This window comes from Ictalurus furcatus, chromosome 8, assembly GCF_023375685.1.
Source record: "Ictalurus furcatus strain D&B chromosome 8, Billie_1.0, whole genome shotgun sequence".
NCBI lineage: Eukaryota > Metazoa > Chordata > Actinopteri > Siluriformes > Ictaluridae > Ictalurus > Ictalurus furcatus.
In genome coordinates, this window is record NC_071262.1 from 2,999,644 (window position 1) to 3,017,535 (window position 17,892).

At 40.9% G+C, this 17,892-nt stretch overlaps 1 protein-coding gene across 1 annotated transcript; it reads left to right on the forward strand.

Moving 5' to 3' along the window:
* The first annotated feature begins 244 nt into the window (after positions 1–244).
* Positions 245–17,474, forward strand: rhogd (ras homolog gene family, member Gd). The gene is made up of 4 exons (XM_053630320.1): positions 245–4,416; positions 5,567–6,693; positions 9,078–9,436; positions 16,063–17,474. Exon 2 carries the CDS (start codon positions 5,596–5,598, stop codon positions 6,169–6,171), a length of 576 nt encoding a protein of 191 aa, XP_053486295.1. The 5' UTR covers positions 245–4,416; positions 5,567–5,595; the 3' UTR covers positions 6,172–6,693; positions 9,078–9,436; positions 16,063–17,474.
* Positions 17,475–17,892: the final 418 nt, after the last annotated feature.

Consider the following 17,892-nt stretch of genomic DNA (forward strand, 5'->3'; position numbering starts at 1 on the left):
CTCCCTCTGGCCTTACTGTTATCATCACTCCCTCCTCTGTCCTCGCTGTGGTCATCACTCCCCCGCTCTGGCACCAGTAGGGACGTTGCTTTGCCCATGGGTCCAGGCCTTCCTATGTTTTGGGTGCTTCAGCAGCTGCGCCTTAACGGGGTGCTATGTCATGTTCACCATGGACTATTCCCCCCCAGAGGGCATCCTCACTCCCCCTCACTCCCCCCCCCAGAGGGCATCCTCACTCAAATGTTCTTATTTCTTCCTTTATTATCTGCCTCACTTCCTGTATTTGTTCACACCTGTTTTGTGTTTTCCTAATTAGTTACCCTATTTAACTACTGTGTTTTCCCTCCTGAATTGACAAGCATCATACGTTGTAGGATTACTGTTATGTTGTTGTGTTTGCACTGTGAGTAGCTTTTGTGTTCGGTTTTTCCTTGCCGTGCCCTGTCCTGCCTTAGTCTAGTCCTTTGTTTTAGCTTTTCTAGTTTTTGGTCCTTTTCCTGTGTTTTGTTTGTTTTGAGTTGTTTAATCATTGAAGACTTCTGCACTTGCATCTGACTCCCTGGATTTGTGAAACCTCTTGTTCTGAATGATGGGATCTACTTTTTTGATCGGGTGATTGGTCGTGAGATTTAAGACTGATATGGTCTCAAGCCCAGAGAAGGTTGGGACCCAATGGTGGAATTGGAGTTTTTTGTGGGGCGTGGGGTCTGAAACAGTATGGATCAGGGGTGCTCAGGTAGGGCCGCTTCACTTGATCGTGGTGTTCTCTGGCTTTGCGAGTTTAAAGCCTGAGCTCAGACCCAAAGATCTGTCCAAGAACTATGTGAGGAGACCACATAGGGTCATTCTGCAGCTTCAGGAAATGTGGACCGTGCCAGCCACACTTGATATTTCCCCATGTCTCAAGTCATGCCAAGTGCCCTGCTTTTAGCCAATTGTCAGAATGTCTGCACTTAATAATAAAACAGCCCTTCAGTCCTGATGTACGTATTAAGCAAGGCTCTCATCACTGAACTTCAGACTATAGAAGGTGGCTGCTGGGAACTTGCCAAAACACTGTCCATGTAATCCTTATACTGAGGTACAAAGAACTCCGATGACCAGTGAGTGAAAGACCACCTTCAGTGCTGAGTTACATTGCTATATCCAACGCTAAATGAGTCACCACCTTTTTTAATTTTAAAATCTATTTCGATAGATTCTGTCAGCTGTGTCTGTGACCTTCCAGCTGTTGAACCAGGTCAGTTACTGGACATTATATGGAATTATAAGGATCTCTAGTCTGATTTATTATTATTAAGCTATAGATGTAGTTATTTTGAAAAGAAATATTTAAAAGTAGCAGTAAAACACTTGTTTAAGATTGGCGGGCCTTGCTTTTATGATGATATTATGATGATTTCCAGCTGTTAAAACCAATTAATTTATCATCAGTGCATATTTACATTTACATCACCTATAATGCGCAGAAATGTATGACCCCTGTAACAAAGCAAATTTATTCTGCCTTCACTTGTTACTGTGTGGTGTTGGCATATGAAAGTAGTTAACAACAGCAGCTGAAACCACAGCTAGTTTTCAATATCTATTACGGGAACAATAAAAAACGTACAGCAATGTAACATTAGGTCACAATGCATTAGCGTGGTTGGCTATTTTGGCTGACAAGCTAAGCTAACTAAATTTGTTTGTAGCTAACTTAAATTAGCTACATCCTGAAGTCAACTACATAATTAATATCAATTTGTAAAATGTCAGAAAGGCCTTAGTTCTGGCTCTTTCTACGTAAGTGCGTGTGTAGTGGGTTTTTTTTTTGTTTTGTTTTGTTTTTTTTAACCCTACAGAAAAAGCAAACTAGTTTCTTTCTTTCGTTTTTATTCCAGCCACTTACACTGTTGTAGCTCTTTCTGCATGAATGTGGGTGTGTTACCTTAGCTCTCTCTCTCTCTCTCTCTCTCTCTCTCTCTCTCTCTCTCTTTGTTCTTCCTACAGCTATTATGAGCTTGTATCTCGTCAGCCTGCTCCTTTAACTGCTTGTATTGTAGTCTGCCTCACTTGTATGTCATTCTCAATAAAAGCATCAACTGAATACATGTAAATGCCATGCTAGTTTCATTTATATGATTCCTCTCCCACAATGCATTCCTCTCGACTTTCAAAGCACAGCAAGCAGACAAATAGTATGTTGACAAAGAAGAAGAAAAAAACCTTACATACACAATCTATATAAAAACTGGAGAGCCTACTTACAGAATTAACCGACCCACCCTAGATCGGGCCCTGAAAGCCGATTTATTATTGATAATTATAGTAGAGTTAAAGCGCGGTAAGAAGATAATCTCCACTGGATGACTGTAGACTTAGCTGCAACCATAAACTATGATACACTATAACGTTCATACTCATCATCCTTTCACCACGCTTAGTACTGACTTTACTAACCCCAACCCTAACCCTGTTGTGACCTGTAAGTATTTTTGGTCTACCTCCTGGAATATGAAGTTTTCAGACCCGTCGTGTTCTTTTCCAAATACAACCATTGTTCAATGCAGCGATGAAAGTGAAATGCAACGCAGCAGGGAAATGTTTTCACTTCTGAACAAAGTCATCGTTTCATTCTTAAGAAAGCAAGCCACTTTTGATATTTTTTTTTCTTTTCTTTGAAAGAACAAGGAACGTAAGAGCAACGGAATATCGAAATTTCACAGATATTTCAAAATATCGTAAAGAACGCACTAGTTTGTGTATTGTATTGCACATAAATGCAATCACACCGTGAAATGCAATGCTATAGATTGATTTTAACGCAGATACATTCAACACTTATTTCTTTAAAAGCAATACCCTGGTTTTTATGTTTTATTTTGTGTTATAAGAAAGAGAACAAGCAATGTAATGAAGGTTTTGCTATTCAGTGTGGCACGCTGTCCTCAAAATAATACCACCTGTGTTTTGCATTTAATTTTTCTATTGTTAAAAGCCTTATACAGATCATATTCAACTGAATTATACACGGTTATCTAGAACCGAAGACAGTATAGCGTTTCGCCAAACCTACACAGCATACAGGTGCATCTAAAAAAATTTGAATATTGTAGGAAAATGACATTTTTTCCCATAATTGAATTCAAAAAATGAAAAGTTCCACATATTCTAGATTCATTACACATAAAGTGAAATATTTCAAGCCTTTTTTTTGTTTTTTTTGTTTTTTTTGTTTTAATCTCAATGATTACGGCTTACAGCTCACGGAAATCAAAAATCCAGTATCTCAAAATATTCGAATAAAGAATTTATAATACAGAAATGTCAACCTGAGAAGACTCTAATCAGCGAATTAATTACTCAAAACACCTGCGAAGGTTTCCTGAGTCTTTAATCTCTCAGTCTGGTTCAGTACACGCGACCACAATCACGGGGAAGATGAAAGTCAATGTTGCATTTCATTTGGAAATCAAGGTCCCAGAGTCTGGAGGACGAGTGGAGAGGAACAGAATCCAAGCTGCTTGAAGTCCAGTGTGAAGTTTCCACAGTCAGTGATGATTTGGGTTGCCGTGTCATCTGCTGGTGTTGGTCCAGTGTGTTTTCTCAAGTCGAGAGTCGATGCAGCGTCTACCAGGAGATTTTAGAGAACTTCATGCTTCCATCTGCTGACGAGCTTTATGGAGATGCTGATTTCCTTTTCCAGCAGGACTCGGCACCTGCCCACAGTGCCAAAACTATTAGTAACTGGTTTTCTGACCATGGTGTTACTGTGCTTGATTGTCCAGCCGACTCGCCTGACCCGAACCCCATAGAGAATCTACGAGAGACACCAGACCCAACAATACAGACGAGCTGAAGTCCGCTATCAAAGCAACTTGGACTTCCAGAACACCTCAGCAGTGCCTCAGGCTGATCGCCTCCATGCCACGCCGCACTGATACAATACTTCCTGCAAAAGGATTAAAACCCAGACCGAGTATCAGCACATAAATTAACACACTTTTCATCAGGTCGACATTTCTGTATTATAAATTCTTTATTCGAATATTTAGAGATACTGGATTTTTGATTTCTGTAAGCTGTAATCATCAAGATTTTTTTTTAAAAAAAGGCTTGAAATATTTCACTTTATGTGTAATGAATCTACAATATATAAAAAAGTTGCACTTTTTTAATTCAATTACAGGGAAAAAAAACCAAACTTTTCCACGATATTGTAATTTTTTATTTTATTTTATTTATTATTATTTTTTTTAGATGCACCTGTAAATATATAATGAATTTTCTTAAACAGTGAAGTTGAGGAGTACCATACCGATGTCAACACTGGACTTGTATTCTGAAGGTTCTGGGCTGGACCTGCTCGCTCTGTCGCTGTTCTCCTCAGTTCTGAGCGGCGCTAGACCTGGGCGCGGGAGGATCTCTGAGGCGGTGAGATTTTCATTTCAGCTTTTATTTATTAATTTATTTGATGTTTTTTTTTTTATTATTATTTGCATAACCTGAGCTACAAAACATTCCGCCAGAGGTTCTGTCAGGTCCAGTAGAGAACCGGCTGGTAAATAAAGCGAGTGTTTATTTATCTAGACATATTTGCAGCACAGTTTTAAAATGAGTCGACGTTTCTGGAAAACAACATAAATACCTCGATAATTAGCTAAAGAGCTACTCAGAGTTTGTGAGGGCGGACCCTGAATCCTATTATTATTATTATTATTATTATCATTATCATTATTATTAATATTAATATTATGAGCAGGTTTAGATGTAGGTTAGCTCAGGTGAAGTGTTAACGCGTAGGTTTTGATGAACCTCTCTGTTATATGTCGTGACAGTAATATATCTCCTTTACAGCGGTTGTACATGTCGTTGTTTATTAATAGCTAGCTAAAACAGCTTTGAATTGAAAGGAAAGAGGAAATGAATTAGCCGGGCAGGGCTAGCAGCCGCGCTAACGCTGTGTGAGCTAACTCTAGCCCCGGGTTTGTTTAGTTAGTGATGTATAAACCTGGGTAGTAGCAGTGGTGTTTTACAAATACATATATATATATATATGGAGCTGTTGTTTTTGTTTGTTTGTTTGTTTGTGGGTTTTTTGTCTCTTTCTCTCTTTCTCTGTCCGTTTATTAGCCGCTTTAGCTAGTTGCTAGCAGGCTAGCTGTGTAGCGTTAGCCGGTTAACGCTAGCTTAGCTTCCTGGATACAGTACTCGAGTAGATGCTAGTTTCCTCAACTTCCTTCCGCTGATGGTTATGAAAACAAAACAATGTACTTGGATTGTTTTTTTGGTCTTTTCCCACCCCTTTCTTGAAATATTTACCTCTTTCTGAACTCGTATTAAGCTTTTAAGTTCAGGTTAATGTTTTGTAAAGTGTGTATTTATGTATTTGTTTGTTTATTTGACAATTGAACCCATCAGTGGAGTATTTGTTGTACACCTGAGTGAGAAAGAAGGAGGAACCCGGGTTTTAGATTTGGATTTGGAAGCACACACACACAAAGAATAAACAAATATGGCTGATTTATTAATTTGAATTGAAAACATTAATAATGGATGGAAATTCGGGTCTTCTGCACTGTAGGTGTCCCTGCCGGTGTGGCCTAAAGAAGGATGCAGACGATAAAGTGCGTCGTCGTTGGCGACGGGGCAGTGGGGAAAACGTGCCTTCTCATCTCATACACCACCAACGCCTTCCCCGAGGAGTACATCCCGACCGTGTTCGACAACTACAGCGCCCAGATGAGCGTCGACGGACGCACGGTGAGCCTGAACCTGTGGGACACGGCGGGTCAGGAGGAGTACGACCGGCTGCGCACGCTCTCCTACCCTCAGACCAACGTGTTCATTATCTGCTTTTCCATCGGCAGTCCGTCGTCGTACGCCAACGTCCGGCACAAGTGGTTCCCGGAGGTTTCGCACCACTGCCCCAGCGTGCCTGTGCTGCTCGTGGGAACCAAACGCGATCTGCGCAGCGACGCCGAGACCGTCAAGAAGTTAAAGGAGCAGAACCTGGCGCCCACCACGCAGCAGCAGGGCACCGCGCTGGCTAAGCAGATCAACGCCGTGAAGTATCTGGAGTGCTCGGCTCTGCTCCAAGAAGGCGTCAGGGAAGTTTTTGCCGAGGCCGTGCGTGCCGTTCTCTATCCCGTCACCAAAAAGAATCCCAAAAAGTGCGTCCTCTTGTAGTTTGGCTTTGGAGACTTGTGGAAATGGACTCGGAGAGCTCAGAGGACAGACGGATGATCCCGGTGTTAATAGCCATCTCTTCTTCCTCACTCGTGTTTTTAACCACTCTAGGTATTGTTTTTGGCTCCCTGATTTTATTTTTTTTTTGCTTTCTTTCTTTGTTTTTTTTTTTTTTTGCTTTTCTACAGTCACCAAAGTATAAACTCTTTACCAGGACTGAAGAAACTCCTGTTGATTTCAAAACCACTTTCCCCTTTGTCCTCGTTCGTCTCCTTGGAAGGATGTGGGTTGTCAAGATCACGCGCACTTACCTCATGGCTAAAAAAAAAAATGCAATTGCAAGACACATGGCAATATTTTAATAATGAAGCAAAGCAATACGGAAAAGAAGTTTCGCCCAGTCGCGCTGGAGGATGGCGTGGCATTGTTTTCCTCGAGCAGCGTCTGAGAAGGAAAAGCATCTCGTTTCTACCACCTGTCGTCTCCGATCTGTCCTTTTTTTTTTTTTTTTGCGCCTAACAGGTTAGCTGAAATCCTCTCCTGATACGAAAACAACGTGAGGAACGATATTAAATATTTATACGCATATAGAGCGCTTAACACCTGAGAATGAAAAGCTTACCTGCAAAAAAAAAAACCTTTTCAGATATTCGTTGTGTTTTACTATTACCCCCGAAATGTCATTATTCTTTTCTTTGCTCCTGTGAAATGAGGTGTAAGAATGGTGCGCCGTTATATTGACGAGTTATACGCCTTATATGAAAAAGGTCACACGGTGTATGGACGAAACAAACGCCTGCGACCTAATACAGTGCCTACATGACAGTACACAAGCTTTTTATTACATGTCTTGTCTTGTATAAACGACTGCAGTGCTTTGTATCAGATCCTTTGTACGCCTGATGCCCAGACTTCCTTGTTTGACTTTCTTTTTCCGTCACACGTAACAATTTAGATATCTTAAATGCCTTGCTCACGATTTTTTCTTTTTACTCTTTCTTTCTTTTTTTTTTTTTTGCACCCAGTGCTGCCTCGCCAGTTTAATTCCAAGTGCCTGACTTGTTTCCGGATTTGATCCACAATCCTGCCCCATCCCCCCCCCCCCCCCCCCCCCGTAACCGAATCGAGTCGAACAGAATTGACTCGGAGTCAACTTATTTAGAATTGACTCCTTGAGTCCAGCGAACAAGTGAACAGACATTTCATTACTATCTACTTACAGAGTGACAAACAAAGCTAAAAAAGCTGTAAATAGAGCATTTGTCCTCTGTACTGGGAAGGTTTAGTGCCAGGCGTGTGTGTGTGTGTGTCTGCTTCATTCTTAACGCTCAGTGATTCATTCTTAATCACTGTGTTTCACAGCTTTTCACAGTGAGTCAGTGCTCAGCCCCGGCAGGTGTTGACGAGAGCGTGTATTTCTTTCCACAAGCATCAGTCCCAACGATTTCATTTCATGCTTTAAATTCGGAGAGACCGAGACGTCCCCAAGTATGTAACATCTCAAGTATCATGGTCACTTTTTTTTTTTTTTTATTTTTTTATATATATATAAATACATTTCTGACCAAAAGTTCACGTAAACGACGCCGAGCACTGTTTGCGTATTAGAATACGTCGCAAACTTCTTGGATCAGCTTATGCTCAGCACGAGAAATACAAGTATATGAACGCAAGCGGTCCTTACACTTGGAAGTACTTGTCGTGTATGGGTACGTAGGGCGGAGCTTCTCCGAGACTGCCATAGACAAAAGACAAAAATAAATAAATAAAAATCATTCATTGATTTGATCATCTAAATAATCCAGATTGTCTGGTTTAAGTTCATTTTTCTTCAGAACGTGTTATGTGCTTAACCGGTTTAATTAGCGGGTGACTTGTTGTTCGTTTGTTGTTTTGTTGTTTTTTTTTGGACAAATTTGCATTACACAAGCCTATGCATGAGCGAAGCGTTCTTCTTTCATTTTTGTTTCTCAGCAGCAGTTATAAATGCCATGTGGTTGCAACTTTTCATCACTTTTCGGCGCCTGCACATGTAATCGCCATCTTGGTTTGTGGCGGATGCAAAAACTGACATCGTCGAACAGTCGTGTGGTTTCAAAAGTGAAGTGGTACTTTATATATAATGTGTTTTGGGGTTTTTTTTTCTGTGCTGAAAATGTTGCACATTTCTCTACGTATCAAGGCTTACTTGCAGTGTCTCAGAGTTAGTCAGGCTTCTCAAATGCTATTAGCTTTTTTTATTTTATTTTTTTAATTAGATTTTTGACTACAATACTTAGCCAAAGAGTGCCTTTGGATACAAAGATATCAGACAGAGAGCACACGGAGAGAAAGCGGACCTGTTGTGTTTGTTTGTTTTTTTTCTAAGAGTCATAACCGTACATTTCGTTTTTTTGTTGTGTTTTTTTTTTTTTTTTTTTTTTTTTTTTTTTGGCCTTTTGTCTCATCTTTATCGAAACCGAATTCCACAATGCGTATTCTGGTTTTATCAGCGAGGGGGAGTCCTCGGAAAACGTGGACGCATGGAGTCTATATCGGTGTCGCTGATTATTCTGAGCGAAAGGATAAACGTAAGAATGAATCGCCATGTGTTTGGTGTACTGTTCCTTTCATTCCCCGCTTCTCTCTGTAACGCTGTTGGAATTGAGCAGACACTGCCTCATGTCGCCTCTTATCTGCCTGCTTTGGTGTATGGTACTGCATTTATACACTGGGAACTTGATTTTTTTAATTTTTATAACAAACATTTGTATAAATGAACTAACAGTGTAAGGATTTTTAAATTATGCCAAATAAAACTATAATTTACAGTTCGTTGTGTTTTTTTCTTTCTTTCTTTCTTTCTTTCTTTTTTTTTCCTCCCCCCTTTTTCCGATTCTTCTTCACTGCGTGTGCTGTGTCTGTAGAGCTCGCAGGAAAAATGCAAAGTTACTAGTCAGGAGTCCGACGATGGAAACGATCGTCTACCTTAAACGGAAGAGGAAACTGATCGGTAAGCTGGGTGGCGTGGTGTGTTGTTTTTTTGTTTTTTTTTTGGTGCACAAGCTTGTGTCGTTATTTAAACAGGTTTCCGCTGCGCTCATGCAAAAAGCCACATCAAAGGTTACTGCTGTGCGTCAGCTGCTGCAGCACAACATCAACACCTCACTGTAGTTCCTCAGAGTTCTCGCTGTAGGTGCAGCTTTCTATGATAAAGGGGAAACAGTCCAGATCTTGTACTTCTACTTTACTGTACTGAAACTGTAGCGATAGTGTAGCGATAGTGGTGAGTGAAGAATTTATTTATTTATTTATTTATTTATTTATTTATTTATTTTGCTGTTACAATGCAAGTTGTTTTGCGGACGTTCCACAACATCAAATGTCACTATAAATTGATGAATAAGATGGTAAATGGCAAGACACTAAACCCCGAGTTGCTCCCGATGGCAAGCTGGCGCCTCGCATGGCAGCTCTGCTAGCGTTGGTGTGTGTGAATGGGTGAATGAGAACCAGTGTAAAGTGCTTTGGAACCGCTAAGGTTAAAAAAGCGCTATATAAGTGCAGACCATTTACAATGAATAATATGATGGGTCTTCTTCAATAAATATATAATATTTATTTTAATTGTAAATTGTAGTTGTTGCCAAATCTCTGCTTTGTAAGCAGTGGAAATGCTGCGGGTGGGCCTGGCCCACCCAGAAAAGTGCTCGTTCCGTTAGGGGCACTTCAATAAAGAGTTCTTTGTCTCTGAAACAGATGCCAGGCCGTGCCTTTTCCACCTGCGACCCCTACAGTGTAATGAGAGGATATAATAACATGAAGTGCATTTGCGTGTCCGGTAACACTGGGACGTGCTGTCAGAGTGGAGACCAGACTCATGTGAGGCTTGAAGAACACGACTGTGATTCGTTGAGGAATGCATGGTGCCAAGCTCAAAACAAAAAGTCAGTTATAACTAACAACAACAACGACAAAAAAAAAAAAAAAGCGTAACAGAATGTTGACTCTGCACTTTACACATTAGCTTTAGTAGCGAATGAAATGATGTCATCCAAAATCTGATGAAGCAGTAGGCCATTCTGGCCGTTTCTTCTGTTACGAAATAGTGAAGCCCTCGCTTGAATTTAAACATGAGGACTGATCAGTTAGTCCGGTATAATGGTTCCCCTACTCAATTGAAAAGAAATGTTCGCTGAATTCCTGTGATTTGTTTTTTTTCAGTTAGATGTTCCTTTATGTTTGAATTCAGAATATTTTTTTATTTATATCAGCCGTGTATAAGGCATTTGTGATGACTGTACTATGTGTTCAACAGTTCTAAGTGTAAACTTAAGTGAGTTAGGGCACAAGTAGGCTTGGCAAAAGAAGAAACCTCTTGAGTGATAGCCATAGGCCACTTTCTGCCAGCATTTAGGTTCTTTTGAGTGACTGCAGGCATTTGACTTTTCTTTCCAAACCCTTGCCCACCCTGTTTAACTCAGGCCCGCCCATCGTTCAGTTTCTAGCCTCGCTACTGATTATACAAGGAATTTAACACGTTGGGATGTGCTGTTATATGGTGGTAACAGTACAGTGCTGTGAAAAACGATTTCTTCTGTTTTTGTGTATATCTCATACCTAATTGTTTCAGAAATAAATAAATAAACATGTCAGATAAAGCAAAGGCAACCGGAGTGAACACAAAATACAGTTTTTAAATGATAGTTATTTATCGAAGCAAAAAGGTTCTCCAATTCCAACTGGGCCTGTGTGAAAATGTATATGCCTCCCTAGTTACTAATTCAACAAATCTATGAAACTGCATTCATACTGAGGTTCGGCTGGACTAGACGAGACCAGGACTGATTACTGCAAACCCTGTTCAATCAAATCAACGCTTAAATAGAACTTTTTCAACAGCATAAAGTTGGTTAAAAGGTCTTACCCACTAACACACTATGGCAAAATTGAAAGAAAATTCCAGAAATGATGATGAAGAAGGTGATTGAAATACATCAGTCTGGGATCTGAACATCAGTACAACGTGACAGTTGTTTTTACTTTAATGTCACGCTGGACTTCTTGAAAAGAAATAACAGTCTAAAGACATTTTAGGAACACCATTAATACTGGGGAATTTCATATATATATATATATATATATATATATATATATATATATATATATATATATATATATATATATATATAATATCACATTACTATCACATTGCTAATAGTTATATATTTAACCAGGACAAAAATGTTCTTTAAGATGGCCTTTGGGATGTCTCAAACTTTTGCCAAGATGACAGCACCGGGGTCTCAGAAGGATGTAGGGGAAAATATGGTTAGTCGTAATCAGGGTCCGCGGTAACGTTGGCAGTTGTTCCAATCAACAACAAGCTACAGTAATGATGCGTACTCCGCACATGCTCAGTAGCACCCTCTACCTGCCTGCGTAAGAACAGCAACTTCATCACAGCTCTCGAAGAATTTCTAGTCAAAAGTCCAAACAATTTTGAGCTATGAAAAAATTCGTCATTTGGAGAAAGTTTTGAGTCACGTCTTCATTGTTTATGTAAATTACACTAAAATAGACCAGTTCTCTTTCACCCCTTTCCAATCTCCAGGAGTGGTACCGAACACCTAGCTATGCTCTTGTACGTGTGCACGTGCATGCCGAGACCTTCAGGAAATAAAGTCACAATTAAATACATGCCTTCACGCCACACCATTGCGTCTCCTTTTCTCTTCTATTGCTGCCTCTAGATCCATTTCCTGTGCATCACTCCATTGTCACAGGATAGGAGCAAGTGCGTCCTTCTTTTCCCCTCGGTCATGTTTCGAAATCATATAGTTGGTGTAATTACTCGAGCCTATACTTGAGCAATTGTGTATCGTATTTGAAAAGTAACCTATTAATTATAAGAAGATATCATGGCAGCAACCTTTTCTTATATATCCAGTAGATGGCAGTAAAGCACTTCACTGCAATGTGATGCTCTGGTTCAGAAAACCACACAGCAGATCTCTAAAACTCTTCCTAAAACCTACATGAAGTCAAAACCAACCTGACCATACGGTTATAGTTTTACACAAGCATTGAAAATGCTTTTCAAAATAGGCTTGTCCATGTAGCATACTTGTACATAAGTATTACTTAACACTTAACCCAGCCTTAAGCGTCCATCCATCCATCCATCCATTTTCTATACCCTTTTGTTCCTCTTGTCATCAGTCACGAACTAAGACACAAGTGCTGTCAATCCAAAAGTCATCCCAAGTATTGGAACAATGTGTGACCCACACAAGAACACAGTGGCTCTCTATAACCGCATTCTGAATGACCCTTGACTAGTACGAGCAATGGCTTCTTTTTTTTATTATTATTATTTTTTTTTTCTTTGTATGCATGCTGGCCTGAACAGGCGTGAATTATTCATATATTCATGAATTTTATGTAAGAGGAAATATTGCCATTGTCTAGGCTGTACTTCATGCCAGTTCAAAAGGCGCACTTTAATTACTGCTTTGATTACTGAAATTCCATGTAAGCGTAATGAAAGACTGCCCAGTGGGCTGACAGGACATGAGCACTACCCGAGGCCAAACATCGTAAAGAAACAAAGGCCATGTCCAAGAAGAAAAGGAAGAACTTTACATGCGGCGATGTTCAGACTCTAATGGCGGTGCAAGATGAATTTTAAACCGATTAGATCAGAAACAAGTGCAAAGGAGATGGGTAGAAGGATGCACAGAGAGTTTTCCCTGTTTTAAAGAGGGTCGGATTATATATTCATAAACAAACGTTGTTGTTTTTTTTTCTTTCTGCCCAACCCCCCCACCGACCCCTCAAAAAAAAAAAAAATTCTGATGTTGAGAATGTAGATAATGTTGTTTCTATTAATTATGCATTCATTTATTTCTCTCAGTTAAGCGTTTATGCGTCTGCGTATGTTTACGGCATAACGCCAAAGGAGTCTCGAACAGCTTCAGTTCTGTGAAGAGTCGTGCGTCTGGAATAATCTAGAATAATAATAATGATTACGTTCAGGTTGAGGAGATTTGCTCTTTATTCTCCGTTGCTCTTTTTCGTACGTGTTTTGTCTTGTTACTATTTAATGCACAACAACAGAACCGGAAATACGGCGCTAAATTGCTTCTGGATTTAAAACCATTTTAATTACCGATGTCTTGTTTACAGTGTATTTGACTTTGTATTCGTAATGCACGTTTTGTCTGTTGTGAATGTTCTTAATTTACGATTAGGATTATTTTTATTTATTGCTGATGTGTACACTGGGGAATCATTTCTTTTCGCTTCGAAAGTTGTGTCGTGTCGTGTATAGAGTCTTGGTTGCTATGGCCTTCGACTGACCTTTTCCAGTTATACGTGTTATACCGTTGTTCACTTTTCTTGATTGACTGCTGGTATTTCAGAGCGTGCGCCAGACCATGGGAAGACGGTCGGTTCACGCGGAATACACATTTGAAGGCGGGTGAATAAGTGTGCTCGAGAGTTTTGGCATACTCAGCCCAGGATAGGTATTGGATCTAGTCAGGTTGGTTTCTTGCGCAATAAGATCATAGAAATCTCTTGATCTCCTGTTTAAACATCTCGACTGTTTAAGTGAGAAAGACTCGCGCTTTCATGACTCGCGGGTCGTTAGAAACATGCTTCCCAGAACTGTGAGGTCATCTAAACCACTCTATCGGATACAGTGTCTTATGGTATAGTGTAAGACATGAATATATGTTTGAACACTAGGTTCAGTGGTTTGCATATCAGTAAGGAGCTTGGCTATGGATACAAGGCAGAATGCTTTAGATGAACCTGTAGATGAATACCAGATCAGATCATGATCAGATCATGTAAGACCAAGGACACTATGGTATAGGCAGGGGTTCCCAGCTGACGTGGGGTTCCAGAATCTACTCTTAACAAGATTAGTGGTTCTCTGTATATACGGATGACCAGAACTGAAGGGAGTGTGTACCCGCTGCATAAGTTGACCTCTCATACTTTGGGGGAATGTTTACTTTGTCTGCCAGGCATGCTGTTGGTGATGGTTGTTCTTGTTGGGCTTTTGGAATCTCCTCCATGATTTCTCGGTGAACATGGGGCCACAAAGCAACCGAGGGGTACAATAGGTTGATCGGAAGGTGCTCGATGTCTCCCCCATAAAGAGTGCGTCTGCTTTGGCATTCTTGGGTACTGCTTTATATGTGAGGGTGAACATCTGATTTGGAGAAAGCCAGACTTGACATATTCCAAATTTCAGTGAGCAGTAAGGACTAGGAAAGAATGTTCCGCACCCTCCAACCAGTGTCTCCATCCATCCATCCATCCATCCATCCATCTTCTATACCGCTTATCCTTCCTTCAGGGTCACGGGGAAACCTGGAGCCTATCCCAGGAAGCATCGGGCACAAGGCGGGGTACACCCTGGACATGGTGCCAATCCATCGCAGGGCACAATCACATACTCATTCACCAGTGTCTCCGTTCTTATTTATTTATTTATTTATGAATATAGCTGGCTTGTAAAGCCCATGGCTAATGCATTGCTAGCATTGTATAGTGGTACAATGTCAAAATACCATGCACGGTTAATTGCTGACCCAATTGTGTCTACACTAGTTGAATTGCCCCCATAGTTCACGTCACAAACCGTGCTGCAGGACACGTACTCATGCAGTCAGTCACTACCTCGGAACTGATCGTCTCACGAAAGCCGAGTACAGCAAGAAGCACAGAAAATATAATAATAACAGTCTGTTCGGATTTATAATCACTCAGAAGCTCACATAATTGAATTAGAGGCTGCAGAGTGTATGTATGAGACAACCCCATATTTATTTCCATTATTTTCAAGTGTTGCTGTTGAAACTGTAGCACAATTACACCCAATATTCACCAACACAGTGTGTCGTCAAATTATTTCTCGATTTATATTTCAATCAGTGAAGAGGACCAGCTGTAGCCCCCAGGGCCGTTCACAGTCACGTGCGCCTGGATCTTTTGGAACCTGTTGCTTTACAATCACTCAGCTGTTAATTGTGCCGGTGCGCTGAGAGCCTATATCTGTCAGCTGCAAAAGAGGGTCCCTGAGTAATTTTGTTTTCGGGTCATTTCATTTCAGCTTGTCAGTGGAAACGGATTTAATGTTATCCTTCTGACACGGACCTTGTAACAGACAAACACTAATGGCAGTAGAACATGAAGAAAAAAAAAACACCACGTTGAGTAAATAGATTTCTCTATGCACCGCAACGGCCTGCTAACATTATCTAATCGTCCCTTTTCCTCTCTGTAATGCAACCGAGAAACCTTGCTTTCCAAGCCATGTTTCAAATGACATTGACCCTGCGTTAAGATTGATCTCAGGCTTGGCGTCCATTGTTTGTTCGCTGAGGCATCTTCATGGCAGGTCTGTGCGGCTTTCGTCATGTCCCTCAGCTTTAGCCCAATTAGCAAGCACCCCTCATGTTGTCACATTCTCCAGTATGAGCTGTCAGACCAGTGATGAAGGGCTCCTGAACACTAAAACAGACAGAGTGCACCTCCCTCTGTGCTATTTTGTTACTTCGCTGTCAACTGACTGCAGCTGGTGCTAAGCAAATCATCAGTACCCTTCCGAATGCTGCGAGCTCTCACAGCAAGGAAAAGGTGACTGGGCGGTTTGGCATGTCTGGTAAGTGACTGGCCTTGGAGCACTGGACCAATGTTGTCTCCTGTACGATGAAGAATCCCTCTTGCTGAAGGTTTTATTCTGCATCTGACCGGCTAATGAAAACGTAGCTTATGGATTCTACTTTTAAATAACGCTAGAAGTAAAAGCACCTGTTTTTAAATCTAAATACCAATTTAATCTCTGTTATTATGGTCTGTATTGTATTTTATGTTCACAACACATCAAACCTTGAGGTGGATGGGTTAGAACGGCAGAAGACCACATCAGGTTCCACTCCTGTCAGCCAAGAACAAGAACCTGAGGCTATCATGGGCGCGGATTGACTGAAACTGGACCGCTGAAGACTGGAAAAAGACCAGGTGATTTTTTTTTTTTTTTCTGTCCGGTTTCTGTGATAGAAATTAGCATTTATAAATGAACGTATTGAGCGAACGAAACAATGACTTACTCATAATATGTAAAAAGACACCCACTGGTGGTTCCTATACTGGTGCAATGATATAACCTATGGAGAGGGTCACTGAACGAATCTGAATCTTTTTGGCGAATGGAATCAAAAGGTTCGAGTCACTGGGATGAATCAAAATGACCTTGCAGTAGCTACAGCTGCAAGACAAAGCACAGGGTTATATTCATGTGCCCATTCTAATACATGATCTTTTCTATAATAACAACCGATACACAGGGAATCGCATGGCAGACGCTCCGCACAATCAATCTGTCTAATGCGAAACGGATTCATCACACCACCCAGTCGTCGATTTATTTATTTATTTATTTATTTATTTATTTATTTATTTATTTATTCCAGGTCAATGCGTTTAAGCCTGCAAAAGTGGCCCACCCCTGTCAAATGTCCCCATGAAATATTTTAAAGGGTTTTCTTTGGGTAGCTCATCCACGATGTGGTTTTTATCTCTTCATCAGGCGGATTGAGAATTTTCAGATGTGCCCGCACGTTAAACAGAACATGCAATGTTTCCACCATGGACTACTTGAAACGCTTTAATAACATCAACGGATTGTGGACACTGGTGAAAGTATAGTGGACAGTTAGGTTGTTTAGAAACACATCTTTTGTCAACAGCGAAATTGATTGAAATGCCAGGTTCTTTAACAACAAACTCATCATTACCATCAGCAGGAACCTCTGATCGACGCTAGAAGTGATAAGTGTTAAGTGATTAAGAATCACTCAGGGTCAGATGTATGGAACTGTTTGTGCCAGATTGATTAAATGTGACCACTTTGTAGATGAGATTTTTGTATTTATTTCTTTATTTATTTCGCTAAACGGATTCACGTTAGGGAGAACTGTGTAAAAAAAACGGGAAGCTGGTGCGAAAAAACAAAAAAAGTTTCATTTGATGTATGAAGTGTTCTCCCCGTGCTGCGGGGGTTTCCGCCGGGTACTCCGGTTTCCTCCCCCAGTCCAAAGACATGCATGGTAGGCTGATTGGCATGTCCAAAGTGTCCGTAGTGTATGAATGGGTGTGTGAGTGTGTATGTGATTGTGTGCCCTGCGATGGATTGGCACCCTGTCCAGGGTGTACCCCGCGTTGTGCCCGATGCTCCCTGGGATAGGCTCCAGGTTTCCCCGTGACCCCGAAAAGGATTAAACGGTATATAAGACGGATGGATGGATGGACGCAGATCTCAGCAGCCAGTTTGTCATTTTGTCTGCACGCAGCAAATAAAATAAAAAGAACGTATTTTATTAACACGTCATCTTCACTACTGAACACTGCGATTCGTCTTCATTCCCGAGTTTTACTGACGGCTCTATGTTTAACCGTTTCCGTCACTTAAAATCGGCTTTAAACCGCAATTTGCGCTTAAGCTTAGCGCATGAAGTAGGCGATAACTGACGCGGTTTTTGGGACGAGTTACAGCTCGGTCTCAATTAAAAAATAGGGTATTGGTCCAGTTTATGAGTGCTACCTGTCATTATCTGGTGAGGTGCGCCATCGGGACGTGTTGCTAACGCTTGTGATGACTTTGATACACGGCCTCCGTTAATTCGGACAGAAACTGCCCTGGCGGTCTGGAATGAAAGGAAGTAG

Coding starts and splice junctions, on each gene's coding strand:
- rhogd (XM_053630320.1), top strand. CDS start 5,596: ATGCAGACGATAAAGTGCGTCGTCGTTGGCGACGGGGCAGTGGGGAAA.